This window comes from Mobula hypostoma, chromosome 25 (genome assembly GCF_963921235.1).
Source record: "Mobula hypostoma chromosome 25, sMobHyp1.1, whole genome shotgun sequence".
NCBI lineage: Eukaryota > Metazoa > Chordata > Chondrichthyes > Myliobatiformes > Myliobatidae > Mobula > Mobula hypostoma.
In genome coordinates, this window is record NC_086121.1 from 5,762,489 (window position 1) to 5,789,238 (window position 26,750).

The 26,750-nt window shown below is 47.0% G+C and overlaps 1 protein-coding gene across 11 annotated transcripts in view; it reads right to left on the reverse strand.

Moving 5' to 3' along the window:
* The window catches only part of samd11 (sterile alpha motif domain containing 11), a 324,631-nt gene that overhangs the window by 44,330 nt on the left and 253,551 nt on the right, over positions 1–26,750 (reverse strand). For 9 of the 11 annotated variants that reach the window (XM_063032832.1, XM_063032827.1, XM_063032828.1 and 6 more), the window contains 4 exons: positions 8,862–8,977; positions 8,284–8,362; positions 4,527–4,571; positions 3,709–4,406 (listed from right to left, as the gene is read on the reverse strand). In XM_063032832.1, the coding sequence (XP_062888902.1) occupies positions 3,709–4,406; positions 4,527–4,571; positions 8,284–8,362; positions 8,862–8,977 (938 nt within the window). The remainder of the gene's footprint in view (positions 1–3,708; positions 4,407–4,526; positions 4,572–8,283; positions 8,363–8,861; positions 8,978–26,750) is intronic. The other 2 variants (XM_063032829.1, XM_063032826.1) reach the window with 1 other exon arrangement.

Below are 26,750 nucleotides of genomic sequence, written 5' to 3' on the forward strand. Positions count from 1 at the left end.
GTCACCGTTACTGATGCTGGCCTTTTATTTCAGATTTATCTAATTACTGGAATTAAATTTCCCAGCTGCCAGGGTGAGATGTGAATGCTCTCCACAGCCCGCAGGATCCTAGTCCAGCAAGTTAACCAGTAATCCACCGGGGCCGCAGGTGTCAAATGACACAACAGTTCTACTGAGGCTCCGCACATTGCATCCTCATACTTAACAATGTACAAAGAGACAGATGGCACCTCTAAGCAACGTGTTGGCACGGTAAGATCTAGAGAGGGTTTTCAAAGCACCAGAGGGTAGATACTGAATCCATCATTCTGCTGCCAGAGGTGTGAAATTGTCATCTAAACTGGTTTAGTGTATTTTTCAGTTTCAGATTTATTTATCACGTCCATCGAAACATGCAAGGGTGTACTGGGGCAGCCCGCAAGTGTTACCACACTTTCCGACGCCAACGTAGCACGTCCACCATGTTCAGAACAACACAAGCGACAACATCATCAAGGGCAGCGTGGTGAAACAGCAGTTAGAGTAACGTTTTACAGTCCCAGCGAATTCGGGCCCCTTCCCCCTTCCATTTCACACCTGAAGAAGGGTCTTGGCCCAAAACCTCTCCACAGATGCTGCCTGACCTGCTGAGTTCCTCCAGCACGTTGTGTGTGGCACTCTGGATCCCCAGCATCTGCAGAATCTCTTGCGTTTGTGATTACGATTGGAGTTCAATTCCTATCACTGTCTGTAAAGAGTTTGTACATTCCTCCAGATGCTCCAGCTTCCTCCCACATTCCAAAGGCGTACGGGTCAGGGTCAGGGAATTGTTGATCTGCTATGTTGGTGCCGGAAGCACAGCGACACCTACAGGCTGCCCCCGGCACGATCCTCGGACCGTGTTGGTCGGGACGCAAATGATGTGTTTCACTGCATGTTTCGATATACAAAATAACAAATAAAGCTAAAGGTAAGCTAATCCAGTGTCTGGCCCAGACTTGCAGGCATCAGGCCTCTGACGTCTGGACAAGCCAACCCAAGGGGCTTCGGCCTACAGTCCCTACCCCAGACTCACTGACTTCAGTCTTCAACTTTGACTTTGCCCTCCAGACTGCCAGCCTCTGGCTATTGACCTCAACACTCTCTGGTCACAGGTTGGACCCCTCCCCAAACCTTCCTAAGCATGACATTTTCAACTATTTATGCCTTTTAAAGTGATTATAGATTAAATGCCTATTTCCAAGACTGCAAGGGCAGGTCAGAGACTGGGAATCTTGCAGTGAGTGACCCACAAAGGTCTTCCCTTCACCTACAAGCCAAGTTCAAGTTTAATTGTCATTCAACTGTACATGAATACCCATGAATACAACCAAACAAAACTGCATTCCTCCAGGACCAAGGTGTGAAACACATCACCAACAATCATACACAGTACGAAGTTCAAAGTACATATTGTACATATCACCATATACAACCCTGAGATCCATTTTCTTGCGGGCATACTCAATAAATCCAATAACCATAATAGAATCAATGAAAGACCACACCAAGGACAACAGTGTGCAAAAGACAACAAACTGCAAATACAAAAGAAAAAAAGAAATAACAATTATAAATAAATAAATAAACAAGCAAGCAAGCAATAAATATCAAGAACATGAGATGAGGAGTCCTTGAAAGTGAGTCCATAGGTTGTGGGAACCTATACAAGGCATATAGCACATAGAAGATACCAGTAAAACATACAGTCTCACAAAAAAAGTCAAGGGTGTGATAGAAATCTGCACTACTCTGCATCAGTGCAGATTCAACTACATCCGTCAACATGTAGGGCAAAACTGCCTACTTGGCAGGTCAAATCGCCCACCTCAAACATTTGTCTCCTCTACCACTGCCACACCACCAGGTTCATGCTCTCTTTTCACTGCTGCCATCAGGAAGAAGGTACAGGAGCCTTAAGTCCCCCCACCACCAGGTACAGGAACAGTTATTACCCCTCAACCATCGGTTCTGGAACAGTTATTACCTTAACAAGCATCAGGCTCCTGAACCAGCATGAATAACTTCACACACCTCAAGTCTGAACTGATTCCGCAACCTACCAACTCACTTTCAACTCATGTTTCAGTATTTTTTCTGAATTTGCACAATTTATCTTCTTTGGCATTTTGGATGTTTGACAGCCTTTGTTTATACTGTATATAGTTCTTCATAAATTCTATTGTGTTTCTTTAATGCCCACAAGAAAATGAATCACATGATGGTGACATATCCGTGCTATGACAATATATTTACTTTGTCGATGTGGACCATGTATAATGGGCTCTGACGTCCCGGAGTCAACGTCAAGTTCACTATCATCTGCACAAGTCCATGTGCGCTCAGGTGCGATGAAAAACTTACAGCAGTTTCACAGGTACACAGCATCAGGTACACCACGTTCACAGGGGAAACAAAAACTGACTTATAGACGAATTTTACAAGAAAGAACAGCTTAAAAATAGTCCATTGTAGTGCAAAGTGATAATAGTGTTGCTCTACTGAGTAGTGATTGGGGTGGGCAGGTTGCTTTAAGAACTGAATGGTTGAAGAGAAGTAGCTGTTCTTGAGCCTGGTGGGGTGGGGCTTCAGACTCCGTACTTTCTGCCCGACAGTTAGAGTGCCACACGACCTCATACCCCTCATTCCCCTATGCCCAATGAGTAAAGTCCTACCTTCGAAATCTCACTCCATAACTCAATCCCTTCAGTCCTTGTCAACATCCTCTCACATCACCTCATCTGGAAAGTGGTCAGACTGTAGCTACGCTGAGGTCCTTACCCAATCACACAGAGTACAAAACTGCTCCATCTAGTAATCTGGTCTCACCCTGTCAGAGGTAGTTCCTTCGCCTTTACCCATCTCACTCATCTTGTCTTTTCTGCTTGTTTTTTTTCTCATTTTTAGTTCCAGACCTGAAACACCAACTTGCTTCTCTCTCCACGGATGCTGCCCAGCCTGATGAACGATTGCTCTGTCTCAATGCACTGCGTATGATTAGATCTGCATGAACAGCGTGCAAGGCAATTTTCCACTCTACCTCGATATATATTCAGAGATCATTTTATTAGGTCCCCCTGTAGCTAATAAAGTGGCCACTGGTGTCTGTTCGTGGTCTTCTGCCCATCTACTTTAAGGTTTGCTGTGTTGTGTTTTCAGAGAAGCTCTTCCACACACCACTTTTGTAACCTATGTTTGGTTGAATTACTGTCACCTTCCTGTCAGCATGAACCAGTCTGGCCATTCTTCTCTGAACCCTCTCAATAACAAGGCGTTTTTGCCCACAATACTACTGCTCACCGGACATTTTTTGTTTTTCGTACCATTCTCTGTAAACTCTAGAGATTGCTGTGAGTGAAAATTCCAGGTGATCAGCAGTTTCTGAGATACTCAAACCACCCCATCTGGCACCAACAATCATTCCACGCACAAAGTCACTTAGATCACATTTCTTCCCCATTCTGCTCTGAATAGCAGCTGAACCTCTTGACCATGTCTGCGTGCTTTTATGCACTGAGATGCTGCCACATGATTAGCTGATTAGATATTTCATTAACGAGCAGGTGTACCGGTGTAATATAGTGACAACTGAGTGTACATGACAACAACAAACTAATTCCAATGATTTCAGTTTTTCTGTGAGATTTCCATCATCTGCAGGCTTTTATTTTTCAACCCCATTGTTCCTACCTGTTTGGAAGTACGGATTTGCAGTGTACGGGAATCCAAATGGAAGTGGCTGTGGCAGAGGAGCTGGAGCTGGAGGGAGGTACTTTGTTTTGCTTTCGTTGATGCCAGGGCCCAGGATGTGACTTGGAGAGTCGGCTCCCACAGAGACGCATGGCGGGTTCTGACTGACCACCGGCTCACGGATCTCCTTGGCGCCCTCACTGGGCCTCACCGCGTCCTTGTCCTTGAATTCATGGGTCGACCCGGCCGACTCGGCCTTCAGGTTCTCCGGCTTGCCGTCGCTGCCCTCCAGGTCGCTCTCAGAGTCCTTCATCTCCTCGTCGTTGCCCTCGGCGACAGGATCCCGCCCCCGGCCCTCGCCGTGCTCCTTGAACTCGCCGGCGCACGGGACATCCGCCCGGAGGTGGGCCGCCTTCCTGGCGCCCTTGCGTCCCGGCTCCTTTGGCGGCGCGCCACCAGGGATGGAGTGGTTCAGGGACAGCAGCGGGGCCGTGCTGTGCCTCAGCACCAGCATGGCGTTCCGGCGGGAGATCTCTTCCCGCAGCGGGTGGCCCTCGGGAATGTCGTGGACGCTGCGCAGGGCGGGGTGGTCCGGAGGCAGGCCGGGGTGAAGAGAGAGGGGGTCGGCCCCCAGAATCCGCTGACGGTGGAGAGTCTCAAACTCCTTCTGCCGTAGAAGCTCTGCGGACATCTCCAGCCTGGGCAGAGAGGAACAGAGAGAGAGAGAGGTTTTCAAAGTCTGCTCCAACAGGGGCTTCTTGTCTCAGAATGTCTACCGCCGCAAAATGTCGCAGTAAGTCAATGGGAAAGATTGGTACCAGTGTTGTTCTTTTGCGGGAGCCAATCGGATCACTGGAACATTTCTGTTGTGAGAAAACATGATTCAAATTCAGATTTATTTACCACGTGTACATCGAAACATACAGCGAAATGCGTCGCTTGTGTTAACAACCAACAGGCCCAAGGACGTGCTGGGGCAGTGTGCAAGCATGTGAATTTCATGTCATCTACCCACAGGGAAAATATCAATCAAATTGGAATCAGTGCACAGAAGGTCTACAAGGATGTTGCCGGGACTTGAGGACCTGAGTGATAATGAAAGGTTAAACAGGTGAGGACTCTGTTCCCTGAAACGTAGGAAAATGAGGGGAGATTTGATAGAAGTATGCAGAATTATGAGGGGTGTAGATAGGGTAAATGCAAGCAGGCTTTTCCTACTGAGGTTTGGTGAGACTAGAACTAGAGGTCATGGGTTAAGGGTGAAAGGTGAAATGTTTAAGGCAGGGGTTCCCAACCTTTTTTATGCCATGGGCCCTTACCATTAACCGAGGGGTCTGTGGACCCCAGACTGGGAACCGCTTGTTTAAGGGGAAAGAACTGCCAGCACAAGTGGTGGATGCATGTTTGATTGCAATATTTAAGAGAAGTTTGGATGGGAGGGGTATGTAAGGCTATGGTCTGGGTGCAGGTCAATGGGTCTAGGCAGAGTAACAGTTAGGCATGGACTAGATGGGCCAAAGAGGCTGTTTCTGTGCCTATAATGTTCAACAGAACACAAGCAGCAACCACAAAACAAAACAACAGCAAAACAAGCCTCTTCCTGACTCTCCCACCCACCCACTCACATGCACACACAGGCAGGCCTCCTCTGGGCCTTCAGTCCTTGGCCCCAGGCCCCAGGCCCCAGCTCTCACTCTCGATTCTATTAATTAGAGACTCTCACAGGCTCCCTGTCCCTCTGACTGAATCTCACCAGCGGAGATAGCCTGAGAGAGATACAGCACAGAAATAGGCCCTTCAGCCCACTGAGACTGTGCTAGCCATCAACCATCCATTTTACACATCCCATTTTTTTCACTCTCTCCTTTCTCCCCTCAATTCCCCCCCCCCACCCTCGCTCTGGATTCTGCTACCCGCCCCCCCCCCCCACACACATTAAGGCTATTTTACAGCGACAGTTGCCTTATCAACCAACACGTCTTTAGGTTGTGGGAAGAAACCACAGTCAGGGGGAGCAACACCCACAAAATGCTGGAGGAACTCAGCAGGTCAGGCAGCATCTATGGAGAGGAATAAACGTTTGATATTTCAGGCCGAGACCCTTTATCAGGACTGGAAGAGATGTGGGCAGAAGCCAAGACTGGAAAGAAAGGGGATACAAGGTCTTGCCTCCCTTCCTTTCCAGTCCTGATGAAGGGTTTCAGCCCGAAACGTCGACTGCTTATTCATCTTCACTGATGCTGCCTGAGTTTTGTCAGCATTTTGTGCGTGATGCTGAAGACCTGCAGCAACCCCTGTCTTGGGGAGATCATGCAAACTCCATCGTCTCAGTACAACACGGAGAGGTAACAACCCACATGTACCCCTTGTTATCCATTGGTAAGTTGGTTTATTCTGCACGGTTACCGAGATACAGTCAAAACTTTGCTTTGCACGCCATCCATTTAGATTTCATCACATCCGTACATCGAGGTAATATGAGGAAAGGACCAGAACAGGCTGTGAGACCTCTTAACACCCTGCTACCACCCAGCACTCACGTAGAGCCTGTCTGAATGCCCTGTCCCATTCCCCAACTCACAGACACACCCTCATCCTGCACTGCCCACCTCTCATCTTTTCTTGCTGTTGTTTCTCAAATTTATACAACTGCTTGTTTTATTACGATAGGGTCGGTGACATTATACTGCCTCACACAGACACACACTGCGCACTTTATGACATCCTGCCACTCAGGGACTTGTGCTTAATATTCTTTTGCCACCGTCTGTGCCGGATCGTAACTACAGGTGCTGTTTGTGACTGCGCGTACTGTATTTTGCACCTTGGTCCTGAATGTTTTGTTTAGCTGTCTACATGTATGGTTGAATAACACTAAGTGTGAAACAATATCAGCATTCAGAATAGCTACAGAGAAAGTGCAGTGCAGGTAAATAACAAGGTGCAAAGGACTAAGGATCAACTTTAATCACTTGTATATACATTTAAAGTACAAGGATTAGGAATTTGCTGTGGTGTGTTAGCCAGGGCGCAACATTCAACAATGATAAGAGTAAAGGAGTTTGTACATTTCCCCCATGACCGTGTAGGTTTCCTCCCGGTGCTGCAGTTTCCTCCCACAGTCCAAAGATGCATGGTTAGGGTTAGTAAGTTGTGGGCATGCTTTGTTGGTGCCGGAAGCACGGTGACATTTGGGGGCTCCTCCCCAGCACAATCCTTGCCGGTTTTGTTTGATGCGACGCAACACATTTCCCTGTATGTTTCAGTGTACATGCGACAAGTACTTTCAATGGGAGGAGGGAGACCAGAGCATGTCTGAGGCGGCCGGGGCCCTGAATAGGTTGGCTGCTTTACCGAGGCAGCGAAAAGTGTAGACAGAGTCATGGGGCGAGGGTGGTTTCCATGACACCTGAGATTACTCAGCAGTTTTGGAAACCTTAATGCTGCTCTCTCTCTCCTGGGGTAACAGGCTCATGGTGAGCAGAGGTTGTACCTTTGCCAGGATTAGGGACAGGAGAGGCCTCGAAAGGTCAGGGTTGACCATGGATGTTGTCTAGATACCCAAGCCAGGGCAGTACGATGTGGAGAACAAGCTGTTGCTCAGGCAGCAGACTCCCCCTCACCACGCAGCTGATGAATCCAAAGGAACGGCAGAGACCGATACGGTTTGGCAGGAGTTGCCGGTCAGCATTGAACTAAGTGTAGGATCAGGACTGCCTTAGGGACTCCAGCTCTGGATTTCTCCCTGGGGGTTTACTCCTGAAGCCTTCCCCATGAGTGGGTGTAGCTGCAAGTCAGCAGAGGTTTGAGATCAGAGTTTTCCTTCTCCCAGATGAGCTGACGAGCCCCCTCTGCCCAAAGCAACTGGTTTTAAGGCACCATTTACCAACCTTTGCCCTTTCTATCAGCAGAAACAGTTTTCCTGAGCTTAGTTACTAAGCCACACATGAAGGCCAGGAGGGTCTCGGCCCGAAATGTCGACTGTACTTCCTATGGATGCTGCCCGGCCTGCTGCGTTCCACCAGCATTTTGTGTGTGTTGCCTGGTTGTCAAAGGCTGTCTGAGACACACACTGTTGAGAGCATTTAATAGGTAGTGGGTTATAACTACCTAAAGGAATCAATAGGGACCAACTAGCCAGCTATTCCCCAATAGCAAGCCTTTTGTATGTGTCACTCCCATCCACGGTCTCTGCCTATTCTCACAGCCAGCAAACCACTTCTTCTACCTTCCCCTACCAGGCAGACAATACAAAAGCCTGAAAGCTCATATCACCAGGCCCTAGGACAGCTTCTACCTCACTGTTATCAGACTCTTCAACATCACGTTGCGTGATAAGATGGGACTCTTAACTTGCAATTGCCTGCCTGCACCGCACCTTCTCTGTAACTGTAACACTTGTCTGCATTCTGTCACTGCTCTTCTCTCGTCCCGTCTCAATGTACTTACATCGTGAAATGATCGGTCTTGATGGCGGGCAAGTCAAAGATTTTCACTGTACCTAGGTGCATGATGTTGACTGCTTCACCGGGGAACCCCGCCCTGGTGAACAGTCGGTACAAACGCAATGCTCACCTTGCCAGGTTCTGTTTCCGCAGCACTTCCTGCTGCCGAGCGAACATTTCAGCCTGGGCGGGCTGCAGGAAGCTGTAACCTGGGGGATTGGTGACCAAAGGGGAGGGTTAGTGTAAAGCCACACTTATAGTCCACCCCCTGCCTGACTGCCAGCTACACAAGCACCCCCCCCCACCCACCTTTTGCCCGCTTCGCAGGTACCAAACGTTTCCCACAAGGTTGGTCACTGGACACCTGCAGTGAATTCAGATTCAGATTCGGGGTGGCATCACACAGCAGCGGTTGGCATAATGCAGTCGTAAGGTCAGGACTCAGTTCCCACCGAAGTCTATAAGGAGTTTGTACATTCTCCCCATGGCCACATGGGTTTCCTCCGGGTGCTCTGGTTTCCTCCCACAGTCCAAAGTTGCACAGTTTAATTGGTCACATGGGTGTGGGTTTGTTGGGCCAGAAGAAACTGCTACTGAGCAGTAAATCTCTAAATCTAAATCCTCTTACTGTGCACCTCAGAGCCACCTCATGGGACAGGTATTAGATCACTTAAAACGATACAAAAGCAGGTTATTGCTTGCACTCACCTGGGGTCTGGCAGAGCGATGAGTGCACCCCAAGGAAGGGGGGCCGGAGGTGGGGTCCGAGAGCAATGTGCGGAGCGTTCTGGGGTGAAAGCAAAGGGTTTGTGTGCGTCATTTCTCTGGAAGACAAGAACAGAAGGAGTTATACCAAACAACTTCATCTCAGCAGTGGTTACTCATTGCTATCTTCTGGATCAGTGACTTTCTTATCCAACCTCAGAATACAGCCTGAAGAGTTTATGCAACCTTATGTTTTGTTATTGGGTGGCAGGGTGGAGATGCGTTTCTACCACAGGAGGTATAAGGCACTCCTTCCCTCCACTAGCCTATAGGTCACCCTTGGGCAAGGTGTAGCTCTTGCTTAGCCCCCCGAATAGTGTCACATGAAGCCATGGGAACAGGTGGTGGATGGTTGTATGAGCAGCTGGTGCAGATCACAAGTCCTGGTTACGTGACCACTGACGCCAGGCAGACAATCTCTGAAGAGTATTGATAATGGCTGGGGTCACCCGTCTTGTAAAGACACTGCCCGGAAGAAGGCAATGGTAAACAGCTTCTGTAGAAAGATTTGCCAAGAACAATCATGGTCATGGAAAGACCATGATTGCCTATGCCATATAACAAGACACATAACAAAGGAACAAACGTTTCTTTAAGCTTCTCAGCAGCATAGCATCTGGTGTAACCCTATTATAGCACCAGTGACTCGTGTTCCATTTTCGAAAATCAAGATAAACTTTATTCATAAAAAAATTGACAAGAGTAAACAGCGCCATTCCATTCTCAATCTTTACATTCAAAGCCAATGCTTTCAATACCGTTCTATTACGTTCCTACATGTCTATTAAGAACTTGAACTTGCACTAGGACTTTGCCACACGTGACCCTCTGGAGTGGTATACTAGTACAGTAATTGAGTGACTTCCTCGCCCAACCTGACTCCTTCCTCTCCAGTAGCTGGAGAACCCTACACTGTCGTCCTTCCCCTCCAAGCCCAAGCTTCAGTGCGTCCCTCAGCACCTCCTGCCCCGGTCGCCAGCACTCCTCCACGGACACTACGACGTGCTGGCAGACCAACAGGTTTCGGCAAGACCAATTGTTTTTAATGTCGTATAATAGAAACAATATAATTCAACAGGTAACTTCACACACGTTTACTAAGCTGCAGAGTAGCACTGCTGTTCACATAACACCATTACAGTACCAGCAACCCAGGTTCAATTCCCGCTGTTGTCTGTAAGGAGTTTGTACGTACACCCCATAACTATGTGGGTTTCCTCCGGGTTCTCTGGTTTCCTCCCATATCCCAAGGGCATATGGATTTGTAAGTTCATTGCACACGAGCGTAACAGGGCAGCGGGAGCTCACTGGGCTGGAGGGGCCTGTTACTGTGCTCGATCTCTCGATCAAGTTCATTGTCATTCGGCTGTACACATGCATACCGCCAGAGGAAACATCGTTCCTCTGGACCAAGGTGCACAACACATAAAGTACTATCAGTACAAGTACATCAACAAATAATAAAATGTATCCCAGAATATTGGTATTTAACATAAGGTGCTTTTAGAAGACAAGTTAAAAATTAAACAGTATAATGCTACAGGCACTTCATACTTGATGAGACCGGGGTGGTGGCAGGGAGTTCAGCAGACTTACAGCCTGGGGGAAGAAGCTGCTTCCATCTGAACTGTTCTTGTCCTAATTCTACGGTACCTCCTGCCTGACGGTAGGGGGTCAAAGATGGGAGGGGTCATTGACAATGCTAAGGACCCTTCATATACATCACTCCTGATGAATATGTCAGACGGGTGAAAGAGGGACCCCGATGATCTTCACAGAAATCTTCGCAATGCTTTGTAGTAAATGGAATCTTAAAACTGCACACTTCTCCTGCCCACGTTCCTGTGATACTACCACTTCACACCCCCACCCATATCAGCAGTGGAAAGGGTGAGCAGCTTCAAGTTCCAGGGTGTGTGAAGATCTCTCCTGGACCCAATATATGCATGCAGTTACAAAGAAGGCATGCCACTGGTTACATTTCATCAGCAGTTTGAGGAGATTCCGTATGTCATCAAAGACTCCCACATACCTCTCCAAAGGTACCATGGAGAGCATTCTAACTGGTTACATCATCGTCTGACATGGAGGGGCCACTGCACAGGATCGGAAGGAGCTGCAGAAGGTTGCAGACCCAGCCGGCTCCATCATGGACACCATCTTCCCCACCATTAAGGACATCTTCAAATTGCAATGCCTCAAGAAGGCCATATTAAGGACCCTCACCACCCAGGACATGCCCTCTCATTGCTACCCTCAGGGAGGAGGCACAGGAGCCTGAAGACACACACTCAACATTTTAGGAACAATTTCCTGCCCTCTGCCATCAGATTTCAAAGCAAGTCCAAGAACCCATGAATACTACCTCAGTATTCACTCTCTTTTTGTACTAGTTATTTATTTTTTGTATATTTCTTACTGTCATCTCTAGTAATTTTTATGTACTGCACTGTACTGCTGCCGCAAAACAACAAATTTCACTATGTCAATCAGTGCTAACAAATATGCGTCTGATTCTGGAAAGGGCAAAGTTTAAAGTACATGTCAATCACACAACACCATGGCCATGTGTACGGCAGATTAAACTGGAGGCATCTTACGAAGAACACAGAACATAGAATACTATGGCACAGTACAGATCCTTTGGCCCGTGAAATTGTTAACCTTCAACCTGCTCTGAGATCAATCTAACCCTTCCATCTGACGTAACGCTCCACTTTTCTATCAACCATGTGCCTATCAAATAGTTTCTTAAATGTCCCTAATGTATCTGCCTCTACCACCACCCCTGACAGCGCGTTCCACACACTCACCTCTCTGTGTAAAGAACGCACCTCTGTCATCGCCCTAATCTTTCCTCCAAACACCTTAAAATTATGCCTCCTATATTTGTCACTTCTGCCCAGGAAAAAGTCTCAAGCTGCCCACTCAGTCTATGCTTCTCACCATCTTGTACACTTCTGACAGGTCACCTCTCATCCTCCTTCATTCCACAGAGAAAAGCCCTAGCTCACTCAGCCTATCCTCATAAGACACGCTCTCTAATCCAGGCAGCATCCTGGTAAATCTCCTCTGCACCCTCCCTAAAACTTCCACATCCTTCCAATAATAACACAATGTTCCAAGTGTGGTCTAATCAGGATTTTATAGAGCTGTAACATTATTCAAGATTGAAGATTGTTTATTGACATTTCCAGTACACGAGCATAAAGGAGAATTGTTACTCCAGATCTACTGCAGCACAAAAAAACCCACAATAAGATAGAGAACACAATAAATACGTAAGATTGACTGTATGTCCATAAAATGGTGCTAGGCACAGAAGTCTCTGTACTTCACACATTTGAACTCAATCCCAAACTAATGAGAGCCACACCATAACGCCCTCTTAACCAACCTATCAACTTGTGTGGTAACTTGAGGGATCTGTGGCATGAATCCCAAGATCCCTCTGCTCCTTCACAATGCTAAGTGCTTGTAAATGCAAGCCCTCTCCCATTGACTTCCCCCTTGAGCACGGGCTGACCAAAATGTCCATCAAACCACTCCACACCCCATCACTGCAAGGAGGAAACACATTATGCTCAGTAGTTGAAACTATGCCCCCTTCACCACTGACGTTCCTGAGCTTGTGTTTTATAATTTCACCTAAACACTCAAACTCTGAAATAGCTCTCCGTTGTCAGAGGGGCCCAGAAATGGGCTTAAATATTAACAACATCTGTCTTGGCAGCAGGTGTATGCGAGGCTGTTTTTCAGCACAAATTCCACTGGGACAGGAGACCTGCGTTATCAATATTTAAAATAGCCTGCAACCTTCTCCAAGCCAAAACCCTTAACAACTGTTGTCTCGACAACAACATGCATCGCTAATGTGCAAGAGAAAAGTACAGCAATTATTTAATGCACAGCGATTTTTAAAACGTAGAGCAATTTTTTTTGCTAGTCATAGCATTTTTCACAATTTTGAGAGACAGAGAGAGAGACAGAGACAGAGAGACAGACAGAGAGAGAAACAGAAAGAAACAAAGAGGAAATCATGTTAAAATTTTCTACCAACTACACTTGGTGGCCATGTTATTAATTACCTCCTGTACCTAATGAAGGGCCACTGAGTGTATGTTTGTGATCTTTAGCCGCTGTAGCCTATCCACTTGAAGGATCAACGCGTTGTTCATTCAGAGATGCTCTTCTGCACACCACTGTTGTAATATGTGAGTTACTGTCGCCTTCCTGTCAGCTTGAACCAGTCTGGCCATTCTCCTCTGACCTCTCTCATTAACAAGGCACTTTGCTCACAGAATTGCCGCTCACTGGATTTTTTTTTTCGTTTCTCACACCATTCTCTGTAAACTCTAGAAACTGTTGTGCGTGAAAATCCCAAGAGATCTTCAGTTTCTGAATTACTCAAACCACCGCATCTGGCACCAGCAATCACTCCACAGTCGAAGTCACTTAGATCACATTTCTTCCCCATTCTGATGTTTGGTCTGAACAACAACTGAACCTCATGACCATGTCTGCATGCTTTTATGCAGTGAGTTGCTGCCACATGATTGGCAGAGTAGATGTTTACATTACGAGCAGGTGTAAAGTGGCCACTGAGTGTATATCATGACCATTTCCCTAGTAATAGACAATCACTGCAATCAAACATGCAGTCTGGAGTAGGTCGGAGTCTGCTTGCTCTGGGGATCTACCAATCGAGGGTTGCCTGGCAATTTCTCTGCCCCTACCCCCACCCCCTATGTGTGGGTCACTACGGACACTGCTAATTTATCAGAAAGCAAGACAAGGAGCATACAGAGGCAGAGTTTGGGGGCACGATAGCGCTATCTCCACAGCCCTGCCATGCACCGGATTGGATCTGGGGTTTGGCTGTTCTCTGTCACCACACAGGTTCCCCCCACCCCCCCAGGTGCTCTGGTTTTCTCGCACATCCCAAACATTACGCTGGAAGGTTAACTGATTGTAAGTTGCCCCTAGTTCACTCAGAGGGTTGAAAGAGTGTGGATGCGAGTGGTGCACATGAGCTCAATTTCAACGTTTAAGAGAAGTTTGGATCGGTACCTGGAGAGCTGCAGTCCTGGTACAGGTCGATGGGAATAGGCTGCTTAAATGGGTCAACATGGACTAGAAGGGCTGAAGGGCGTGTTTCTGTGCTGCATTAAATTCCATCTACCGTTTTTCAGCTTATTTTTCCAGCTGATGCAGATCCCTCTGCAAAACCAGGATAGCCTTCTTCTCTGTCCACTACACCCCCCATCATGGTGAAAGCCATATTGACAGACAAGTCAATAAACCTTCATTAGGTCATTAGAAGGGTATGGGAATTGAGTGAAATGCTCTGCGAACCAGCATCGTCTCAATGGACTGAATGGCCTCCTACGTCATAACAAAATCCAGGAGGGGAGCCCACCGAGACAGAGATCGAAGGGAAGGCAATTAATCAGATCACCCACCAAGTACTTACTCCAGGAACTGGTTCCTTGACTATTACGTCAGAATCAGAATCAGGTTTAATATCACTGTCATATGTCATGAAATTTGTTGCAATACATAAAAATGACTATAAGTTACAATATATATACTTAATGATAAGTCGTGCAATAAGAGAGCAAACGGTGAGATAGTGTTTATGGGCCATTCAGAATCTGATGGCAGAAGGTAAGAAGCTGTTCCTAAAGTATTCAGTGTGTATCTTCAGACTCCTGCACCTTCTCCTTGATGGTCATAATGACAATCAGTATCAGGTTTAATATCACCGGCATGTGTCGTGAAATTTATTGTCCTTGCAGCAGCAGTAAAATGCAATACGTAATCATAGAAAAAAATGAGAGTTACATTAAGTGTATATATGAAATAGTTAAATAACTAGTGCAAAAATATAAATAAAAAGTAGTGAGGTAGCATTCAGAAACAAGAGAAAATCTGCAGATGCTGGAAGTCCAAGCAACACAGACAAAATGTTGGAGGAACTCAGAAGGCCAGGCAGCATCTATGGAAAAAGGTACAGTTGACATTTTAGGCCGAGACCGTTCAGCAGGACTGGAGAAATGAGGCCACACTCAGGTTATATTCCATCTGGGCAGCTTCCAACCTGATGGCACGAGCATCGATTTCTCAAACTTCCAGTAATGCACCCCCCCACCCATCCTTCACCATTCCCCGTCTCCCACCCCCTTTTCTCTCTCTTACTTTATCTCCTCACCTGCCCATCACCTCCCTCTGGTGCTCCTCCCCCATTTTCTTTCTTCCATTGCTTTCTGTTCTATCCTATCGGACTCACCCTTCTCCAGCCCTGTATCTCTTTCACCAATCAACTTCCCAGCTCTTTACTTCATCCCTCCACCTCCCAGTTTCACCTGTCACCTTGTGTTTCTCTCTCCCCTCCCCCGCCTTTCATATCTACTCCTCATCTTCTTTTCTGTAGTCCTGCCGGCCCAAAATGTCAACCGTACTTTTTTCCCATTGAGGTAGTGTTCATCTGTTCAAAGGTTGCAATGAGAAGAGGGCACGTCCTGGGTGATGGGGGTCCTTACTGATGCATGCTGCCTTTTGAAGGTGTCCCGGATGTCTGGGGGGCTGGTGCCCATGATGCAGCTGGTTGAGTTTACAACCCTCTGCATCTTTTTCCTGATCCTGTGCAGTGTGGCCCCTCCATACCACACGGTGATGCAGATGCTCTCCGTGAAAGAGAGCAGAAGTTTGGTAGAAGTTTGCTAAAGTCTTTGGTGACATACCAAACCCCAAACTCCTAATGAAGCATAACCTACCACCTTTCAAAGCTCAGCCCTGCATCAGCCACTGAGGAGCTTCCAAAGCTGAAAGTTTGAATCAAGAGTGGCTACATCTTACCCGCTGCCTCCCCCATCTGTGGTGATATGTCAGCGGAGCAACACAGCTGCGTAACAATAGCCTATACTGCGTAAGTGGCTGAATCCGTTCGTCCACTAGGGGCAGTGTGGTGCAGCATCCAGGCTGGAGTCGGTACTACACCCCAGCGTTCGCCCTGCGCGAGACGGGCTCTATTGTGGTTGACTACGGATTGACGATCGATGGCGCAGGTTTTTGGACTCTTTTATTGCGTGATTGTGATGCCATTCGTGCTTGCTATTTTGTGTGTGCTTTGTGCTGTGTGTGACTGTTGGTACTGTGTTTTGCACCTTGATCCTGGAGTAACACTGTCTTGTTTGGCTGTACTCATGAGTATTCAGGTATGGTTCAATGACAATTAAACTTGAATTGGATTGAATTTGTTCTGCCAGGCGTAAGGAAACCCATAATGTGAGTATCCAAATTTATAATAAAAATATCAGATACGGAAGTAAAATCAAATGATTAGTTCTGCAGCCTCGCTCTCTGTTCAGGTCATGTTAAACCACCTGACAGAACAATCCCAGTTACACGACACATCCTGGCAATGCCCACATTTCCATGTCCAGATTACGTTTCCCCCCCCCCCACACACACACACACACACACACACACGCACGCACGCACACAGTTTGAGCTGGAAATAATCAAAGTTCAAAGTGAATGCATTATCAAAGCATGGATGCTATATACAAGATTCATCTTCTTGCAGGGGCCGACAAAACAAAGAAACTCGAAAAACCACACGCGACAAAGACCGACAAACATCCAGTGTGTGAAAATGCACAAATTATGCAAACGATAAAAAAGTAAACCAACCGTACATCGGACATAAGCTGAAGGGTCCCTGTAGGTGAGTCTACAGGCTGCACAGTCAGATAGTGTTGAGGTGAGTGAAACTGGACAGGAGCCCAATGGCTCCAGGGCAACAACTGGCAGTGTGGGACCCAAGACTCCTGAACCTCCTGTTCTATGGTAGCAGTAAGAGGGAGGGAGGGAGATGGGTCATACGCAGGCAGATGGAACGGGATCACCTGGGGGATCTTGGCTGTCATGGGGAAGAGAGCTGGACACCAGTTTGCTTCCTGCTTTAACCTGGCTCAACACTTTAATTGGTACAGCGTAGTGAGGCTGACCATTGGTTCATCGGGTAATATACAGCCTCTCCAGGCAGAGAAAGCCAATCCAGTGTCTCACCCAAGTCCCCATCTAACAGCGACCCTATTGACAGGTGGCAGGGTGGAGATACGTCTCTACCAAAGGAGGTGTAAGGCACTCCTTCCCTCCGCCAGCCTGCAGGTCACCCTGGGACAAGGTGTAGCACCTCCTCACAGCTCCCCCTCCCCCCATGGGAGCAGGTGGTGGACGGTCGTACGAGCAGCTGGTGGACATCACGTCCTGGTTATGTGACCACTGACTCCAGGCAGACAATCTCTGAAGAATATTGATAGTGGCTAAGTTCACCCGTTTTGTAAAGACACTGCCCAGAAGAAGACAATGGCAAACCACTTCTGTAGAAAAATTTGATAAGAACATGGTACGACATGGTACGTAACGAACAAATGATTGATAGGTGGGACAGTGGACAATGGACTAACCTCTGTACCATGCTGATGGGGAAATGTACATGTCACATGTACCGAGATATAATGGAAAAATTGTCTTGCAGACAGATCAGCTCATTATAACGGTGCACTGAAGTAGTACAAGGGAAAGCAATTACTGAATGCGGAATAAGACCATGGGACATAGGAGCAGAATTAGGCCATTCATTCCATTGAGTCTGCTCTGCCATTCGATCATGACTGATTTATTATCCCGGTCAACCCCATTAAAGTTCAAGTTTATTGTCATCTGACTGCACATACATACAAACAAAACTATGTTGCTACTGACCATGGCTGCACCCACAATACCTATATCACACACAGCACATAAAACAAAATATTACCACAAATATAATTCAAAATGCATGCAGCAGGCAGAACAGGTAGACAGTAAACAGTGAACCGTACAGTGCGCAGTAAACAGTGAACCGTACAGTGCATAGTAAACAGTGAACCGTAGTGCGCAGTAAACAGTGAACCGTACAGTGCGCAGTAAACAGTGAACCGTACAGTGCATAGTAAACAGTGGACCGCACAGTGCGCAGTAAACAGTGAACCGTACAGTGCGCAGTAAACAGTGAACCGTACAGTGCGCAGTAAACAGTGGACCGCACAGTGCGCAGTAAACAGTGGACCGCACAGTGCGCAGTAAACAGTGGACCGCACAGTGCGCAGTAAACAGTGGACCGCACAGTGCGCAGTAAACAGTGAACCGTACAGTGCGCAGTAAACAGTGAACCGTACAGTGCACAGTAAACAGTGAACCGTAGTGCACAGTAAACAGTGAACCGTACAGTGCACAGTAAACAGTGAACCGTAGTGCACAGTAAACAGTGAACCGTACAGTGCGCAGTAAACAGTGAACCGTAGTGCACAGTAAACAGTGAACCGTAGTGCACAGTAAACAGTGGACCGCACAGTGCGCAGTAAACAGTGAACCGTACAGTGCGCAGTAAACAGTGAACCGTACAGTGCGCAGTAAACAGTGAACCGTACAGTGCGCAGTAAACAGTGAACCGTACAGTGCACAGTAAGCAGCTTGCCGTCCCAGTGATGAGACCTCAGTGATGGCAAGGATGTTCATTCTCCTCCTTCTCCCTGCAACCTTTGACATCATTAACCACTTCTCATCGCTACCACCAGGGAGAAGGTACAGGAGCATGAAGGCCAACACTCAACAATTCAGGAGTAGCTTCTTATCCTCTGCCATTAGATTTCTGAATGGATATTGAACCCAAGAACACTACCTCACTACTTCTTTTTCTCTCTGGCTGCGCTATTTTTACTTAATTTAACTTTTGTAATATACACACTATCCATAGGGTCGCCATGAGTTGACGATGACTCGACGACACAACAACAGTATTGCAATGTATTGCTGCTGCATTACAACAAATCTCATGGCATCAGCTGGTGATGATAAACCTGATTCTAATCCTGATCAACCCAATGACTTGGCCTCCATAGCCGTCTGTGGCAATTAATTCCACAGAACAAAGCTAAAGAACAGAGAAAGTGCAACACACACACAAAACACAGGAGGAGCTGAGCAGGACAGGCAGCATCTATGGAGAGGAATAAAGAGTTGACTGTACGGAACACCTTGCTTGGCGTGGTGGTACGGGCAGATAGGTTACGGGCATCTAAGAACCTCTTAGATAGGCACGGGGTTGAAAGCGAAATGGAGGGCTACATGGCAGGGGAGAGTTCGACTGATACTGAAGTCGGAGTCAGCACGACATCGTTGCTGAGGTGCCTGTACTGTGCTGCCCTGTCCTACAGTAGGTTCCGTTACTGATGTGCAGTGAAAGTAGATCACTGACATACGTCATGAAATTTGTTCATTTGTGGCATCAGCATATTGCAGTAGACAATAATAAAAAAATATAAATTACAATAAGAAATATATATAAAATTAAATTAAATACTTGTGCAAAAAAAGAGAGCCAAAAAAATGGCAAAGTGGTGTTCATGGATTCATTGTCAATTCAGAAATCTGGTGGCAGAGGGGAAGAAGCTGTTCCTGAAACATTAAGTGTGCTCGGTCAGGCTCCTGTACCTCACCTTCGATGGTCGCAATGAGAAGAGGGAATGTCCTGGGTGATGGGGTCCTTAATGATGGATGCCGCCATTTTGAGGCATCGCCTTTTGAAGGTGTCCTCGATGCTGTGGAGGTTGGTAGCCATGATGGAGCACGAGTTATACACACAAGATGCCTTATATGACATGAAATTTGTGGTTTTGTGACCACAGTACAGTGCAAAGACTTAAAGTTATTATAAATTACAAAATAAATAAACAGTATGAAAAAGGAATAATAAGAAATTAAAATGGAGGCCTATGTTGGAGGGAAGGGTTAGATTGATCTTGGAGGGGGTTAAAAGGTCAGCAGACTATTGTAGACCAGAGGGCCTGTGCTGAGCAATTCTATGTTCTATGAAACAAATCTGCAATTGAAGAGGTCACCAAGAGTGGACACGGGCACTGAATAAAACATGCAGTCCTCTCAGCACATGGGCCTGGAGAGCGATAATGAGCAGAAATACATCAGCCAAGAAATCTGGCAGTTAAACAAGTGAGATCAAGTGAACTGGGAGCCAATTGAGACAACTGCCATGACCGCGTCCATCTCAGCAAGCGCAGTGGACTACCCAAGTGTCAGCCAACTCAGGCAAGGCTCTCAGCATGAACAACTGTCACCACCTCATTAGGCGCCTCGCTCCGCATATGCCGTGGCTTTCGAGGCAGTTATTCTGCGCAGTTGGCTCACTGCGGAGTGCATGATGTGCCAGCTTGTGCCGTGCCCGCTGCCAGCGAGTACACAGCCACGTGAAGTCACCGGCACCACGGCAGTAAGTGATGTTTGACGAGGGAACGGAAATGAGAGTGCGGTGGAGTGGTGTGACTTCCCACTTTAAGTTGTGCTCCAATTCCAACCCAAGGTGAATCTGCGAATCGGGTCGAAGTGGCGAGCTGCTATAAGAGGGCAGCATGGCAATGTAGTAGTGCCAACGACTTGGATTCAAGTTCCCACTCTTGCCCGTAATGGTTTTGTACATTTTCCCTATGACATGTGAGTTCCTTCTGGGTGCTACACTTTCCTCCCACATTCCAAAAGAGGTACAGACTAGTAACTCAGCTCCATCATGGGCACTGGCCTCCACACTATCCAGGACATCTTTAAGGAGTGATCCCTCACAAAGTCTACATCCATTAGTAAGGACCCCCACTGCCCTTTTCCCATTGCTACCATCAAGGAGGTACAGAAGCCTGAAGGCACACACTCAACGAATCAGGAACAGCTTCTTCCCTCTGTCATCCGATTTCAAAATGGACATCAAACCCGCGAACACTACCTCACTTTTTAATATATTATTTCTGTTTTTGCACTATTTTTGATCTATTCAATTTACACACGCATACATATATATTCACAGTAATCTATTTATTTATCTTTCTATATTATCATGTATTGTGTTGTACTGCTGCTGCTGCTAAGTTCACAAATTTCATGACACACGAAGTAGGTGATAGTCAACTTGACAACACACACAAAATGCTGGTGGAACACAGCAGGCCTGGCAGCATCCATAGGAAGAGATACAGTCGATGTTTTGGGCCGAGACCCTTCGTCAGGATAGTCAACCTGATTCTGATTCTGATAAAAAAAAGGCCTGAGTTGCAGGGAGAGATTGGCTAGATGTAGGAGAATGAGGCACAGCATTAAAAATTATCAGAAGCACACAAAAGGTGAAAGATAATGGCCTTTTGCAAGAAGGCGTAGATGTTGCGTGAGCAGGAGAGAGGAAAGATTTAAAAGGGACCTGAGGGGCAACTTTTCCAACAAAGGGTGGTGAATATATAGAACGAGCTGCCAGAGGACGTGAGTACGGCAGGTTCAATAGTTTCATTTAAGATTCACCTGGATAGGTACATGGAGATAGGTATAGGGATGTGGGCTGAATGTAGGAAATTGGGACTAGCTGGGTGGACAACGGGATCAGTCTGGACCAGAGGGGCAGAAAGGCCTGTATCCGTGCCGTATGGGGTGTCCAGGGAGGGCCAGCACCTCTGGTGAAGGAGCTTGTCATGTCCATTCTGCGGCAGCTCAGTCACCTTTGCCCCCACCAGACACTCAGCTCCAACCTGGAGCTCCAAGTAGCAGTTTGCACGCGACAGTGGCCTCACCCCGGTGCACAGCTTTGAACAGGTGGGCCAGACCAGGTGACAGCAGCCAGTGGCCTACCCTCAGTGTACCCCAGTGAGATAGGAACAAGCCCGTCTTAGCAAGTAAAGTCAGCACCGGCAGACTGAGCAGATTAGATCTACAGTGAGGTCCAACAGCCAGTTCAACGCTTTATGGAGAGTGAAGCGCAGAACAAGACAGAGAAGAAGTCACTTTCATCCACAGCAACCAAGCAAGACCCCAGGGGTAATGACTACTTGTACCACTGGACCTGAAATTCCGAGGTCACGAGATTGGAACTGCCTCAGTGCAACGGCTCTTCCACTTTAAAAAAAACTCTCCCACGCAGGTCCTTTTGTGCAGTCCTCTGTCACTGCCGGATACGACAGACAACCAGTCATTACTCTATAACCCTTTGACAGATGGAACAATGGTGGCATCAGCAACTGATGACTGCATGCAGCAGTAAGTGTGAAAATGCAACACATCTCCGGGCAGACGAATGCTAATGCACAAACAGGAGGCAGGTCTTGCTGACTTCTCAGGTTTAGCAGTGCCTGGCCACAGCGCAGGTAAAGGAGTCACGTTGCCATAAAGGACACCACAGATGGTTCAATGTGCAAGCGGAAGAGATGATGGAAAATTGGTTGAAAACTCCTCACGGCCTTGTGAATACAAATTCATTGCTTCAGAATTTAGGTCTACAAAGAGTGGCCACTTTATTAGGTACACCTGTATGTTAATGCAAATATCTAATCAGCCAATCAAGTAACGGCAACTCAACGCGTAAAAGCATGCAGACATGGTCACGAGGCTCAGTTGTTATTCAGGCCAAACATCAGACTGGGGAAGAAATGTGATCAAAGTGTTTTGTCCAAGGAATATCTCAGAAACTGGGGATTTTCACACATAACGGTCTCTAGAGTTTACAGAGAATGGTGTAGAAAATTTAAAAACATCTAGTGAGCGCCAGTTCTATGGATAAAAATGTCTTGTTAATGAGTGAGGTCAGAGGACAATAGCCAGACTGCGTCAAACTGACAGGAAGGTGACAGTAACTCAAATAACCACACGTTACAACAGGGTTGTGCAGAAGAGCATCTCTGCATGCTCAACATATCAAACCTTGCAGTGGATGGGCTGCAGCAACAGAAGACCACAAACATACACTTAATGGCCATTTTGTTAGGTAAAGGAGGTAACTAATAAAGTGGCCACTGAGTGTATTTGTCTTTGCAAGACGACACCTATTGAAAGGAAAGGCATAGTTAATTAACTGATGTCACATCTACTTACCTGTTTGTGAAAATTGTGCTGACCTTTCCTGAATGTTTTTAATTTAAGGAAGGGTTGTGGGGGAGTGTTCAGGGAGAAAAATCACCATATTTCAGAAGCTGTAATTTGCACATTAATTTCCTCTTAAACTTTGTTTAGCTGGCTGCTCGATCTTTCTTAATGAGGTCATTATCTCAAGGAAGCGCGAATTGGAAACGCTGCATCTTTGATGTGAAAGATTGTTGGCTCTCTCTGCATTTCATTACAGGGAATCAGAATGCACTGTGAAGCCTTGTGCACTGCATCCAATTCTGGTCACTATACTTTGAGAAGATTGTGAAGGTCCTTGAGTGGAGAGATTCACTGAAGATTCACAGAGAGATTCACGGATGAGGGGTTTCAAAGCCAGGGTTAGATTGGAGAATCTAGCATTACTCTCCCTTGAAGGAAACCAAGTTGAGAGGAGTCTGATGGACCAGACAAGACCATAATGAGTTTTCAATGGAGACACCGAGACTGCCGATGCTGGAATCCAGAGCAGCGAGCAAAATTGTGTTGGAACTCAGTGGGGCATGTGGCATCTCGAGCGGGAAATGGGCAACTGAAAGATGGAGGGGAGAGGGCCAGGATGAAAAGATGAAGGGGAAGAGGTGGAACCAGAGAGGACTAGAATATAAAAGTAAGGATGTAATGTTGAGGATTTATAAGGTATTGGTCAGGCCGCACTTGGAGTATCATGAACAGCTTTGGGTGTCTTATCTAAGAAAGGTTGTGCTGGCATTGGAGAGAGTCCAGAGGAGGGTTGCAAAAATGATATAAGGAATGAAAGGGCTGTGTATGCAGAGGGTTTGATGGGTCTGGGTCTATATTCCCTGGAGTTTAGAAGAATGAGGGAGGATCTCATTAAAACCTATTGAATATTGAAAGACCTCGACAGAGTGAACGTGGAGAGGATGTTTCCCATAGTTGGAGGGGCAGTGGGTCTAGGACCGAATGGCACAGCTTCAGGGTAGGAGGATGTACCTTTAGAACAGAGAGGAGGAGGAATTTCTTCAGCCAGATGGTGCTGAATCTCTGGAATTCGTTGCCACAAATGGCTATGGAGGCCTAGTCATTGGATATTAAAAGTGGAGATTAAAAGTTTCTTGATTAGAAAGGGCATCAAAGGTTATAGGGTGAAGGCAGGAGAATGAGGTTGAGAGGGAAAATAAATCAGCTGACTTAAGGGCAAAATGGCCTAATTCTGCTCCTATGTCTTCTTATGGTCTCATAGTTAGAGCTGGTGAGCAGTGAAAAGAGGTGATTGGCACATGGAAGAGGAAGTAAAAAGTGAAGATCAGGAATGATTCTACAACTATTGTAAAAGGTTCTCTCACATCGTTCCGTGAGGGAACCTGCATGAGACACGTAGCATGGGATCAGGTCCTTCACCCCACCTCGTCCATGACAACTAAAATGTCCATCTAAGCTCATCTCATTTGCCTGTGTTTGACCCATATCCCTACAAACCTTTCCTATCCATGTTCACCTGAACAATCTCCAAATTGGTTCCCAGCATGAATAGTGAACTGTCAAACTTCTGATAACCACCCCCTCTCTAGCTTTCCTCTTTTCTTTCTCCTCCTGCTGTAGCTGACCCACATCACCCTCTATCTTTTCCCTTGTCCACCCTCTCCATCTGCCCGTCACACACACACTCCTCTTACTGGTTCGCCCTCCCACTAATGAAGTTCCATCACCTTCGGCTCTTTGCCACTTCCACCTATCACATCCCACTTTTGACACCATTCCCACACTCTTCCTCCCCCATCTATCAGTCTTCCCACCTATCACCTGCCAGGTCTCACTCCAACCCTTCCCTCCCCTCTCTGCACTACCCCTCCTCTACCCTTCCGATCCAGATGAAGGAACTCAGCCTGGTACATCGTCTGCCCAATTCTCTCCACAGATGTTGCCTGACCTGCTGAGTTACTCCTTTTTTTTTAACAAAATTCTTTATTACAAACGTCGGTGCTATACAATATTTACAAAACCAGTGACTAACATATTTACTACACTACAAACAAACAATACATGTTAAACCAATATATTGCCATCCTCATCAATGATGGCATTTACACCCCGCGGAGCCCAACGGTCCCGGAACACCTCTACGGTCGCTGTGGACTGTGCGTATTCCTTTTCAATGTTCACCCGGGCATGAACATACCCCCTAAACATAGCCAGACAGTCCGCCCGGGGAGAACCTCCTACCACCCTTTTCCAGGAGCCACGGATGGCAATTTTCGCCAGCCCCAGGAGCAAGTTGACAAGGACATCCTCATCCCTCTGTGCCCCCCTCCTTACTGGATGACCATATATGAATAGGGTGGGACTGAAATGCAACCAGAAGGCGAGAAGCAGCCCACGCAAATACGCGAAAAGGGGCTGCAGCCTCACACACTCCACGTACATATGGTACACGGTCTCCTCCAGCCCGCAGAAGTGACACGTGGCTGGGAGATCCGTGTACAGACTAAAGAACTTATTGCAGGGCACCGCTTTGTGCAGCACCCTCCAGCCGAGATCCCCAAGGTGCATGGGGAGGACTCCCTTGTAAAGGCGCTTTGTGTATGTTGTTCCAGATTAGAGTGTCCCCACTCTATCCATGTACCCATTCAGATATTAAAGTCCTCACCAATTAGCCATCAAAAAGGGCAGCATGATAGCATAGCAATTAGCATTAAGTTTTACCGCACCAGCCACATGGGTTCAATTCCTCACCACTGACTGCAAGGAGTCTGTATGTTCCACCTGTGACCACATGGATTTCCTCTGGGTGCTCCAGTTTCCTCTCGTATTCCAAAGAGATACGGGTTAGGGTTAGTGAGTTGTAGATGTGCTGTGCTTAATGCAGTATTTATTATTGAAGTACATATGCAGTATCCAACCCTGAGATTCATCTTCCTGCCAGAAGCACAACGACACCCCCAGCACACCCTCTGACAGTGTTGGCCATTGATGCAAATGACGCATTTCACTGTGCGTTTCAACATTTCGCTCTTCGTGTGACAAATAGAGACAATTATTTCTTTCTTTTCTCTTTCATGTGTTGGGCATGTGGCCAAGTGGTTAAGACATTCGTCTAGTGATCTGAAGGTCGCTAGTTCGAGCCTCAGCCGTGGCAGCTTGTTTGTGCCCTTGAGCAAGGCACTTAACCACACATTGCTCTAGTCTGTGCGAGGAGTGGCGCCCCACACAGACTTCCAATCTGCACCTCGCCAGGCATGAAAATGCCCGACGCAGGCCTCTCATGGTCTGAGTTGACGTTCCCTCCCCCTTCTCTTTCAGCATGCCTGTATGTAACCCCAATACCAGGCAATGCTGTCAACTCATACCTCCCTCTCAGTTCAGGAAGGGTTAGGTAGGGACCTAAACACTGTTAGATTAGACTCTTGTGGCGCCAGCTGTAAGGAGTCTGTATGTTCTGCCCGTGACCGCATGGGTTTCCTCCCACTGTCCCAAGATTTACAGATTAGTAGGCTAATCGGTCATTGTAAAGTGTGGTGTGATTAGGCTAGCGTTAAATAGGTGGATTGCTGGGCAGTACAGCTCGTTGGCCAGAAGGGCCGGTTTCTCACTCTACCTCTAAATAAATAAATAGAATTAAAAATCTGGCTATTGTAGAGTCTGTTATTTATTTTATTTGAGATACATCATGGAGTAGGCCCTTCCGGCCCACTCAGCACATTGCCTAGCAACCCACCTATTTAACCCTAGGTTAATCACAGGGCAATTTACAATGACCAATTAACCTACCAACTGGTTTGTCTTTGGACTGTGGGAGGAAACTAGAGCACCCGGACGAACACACACGATCTCGGGGAAAACGTGCAAACTCCTTACAGA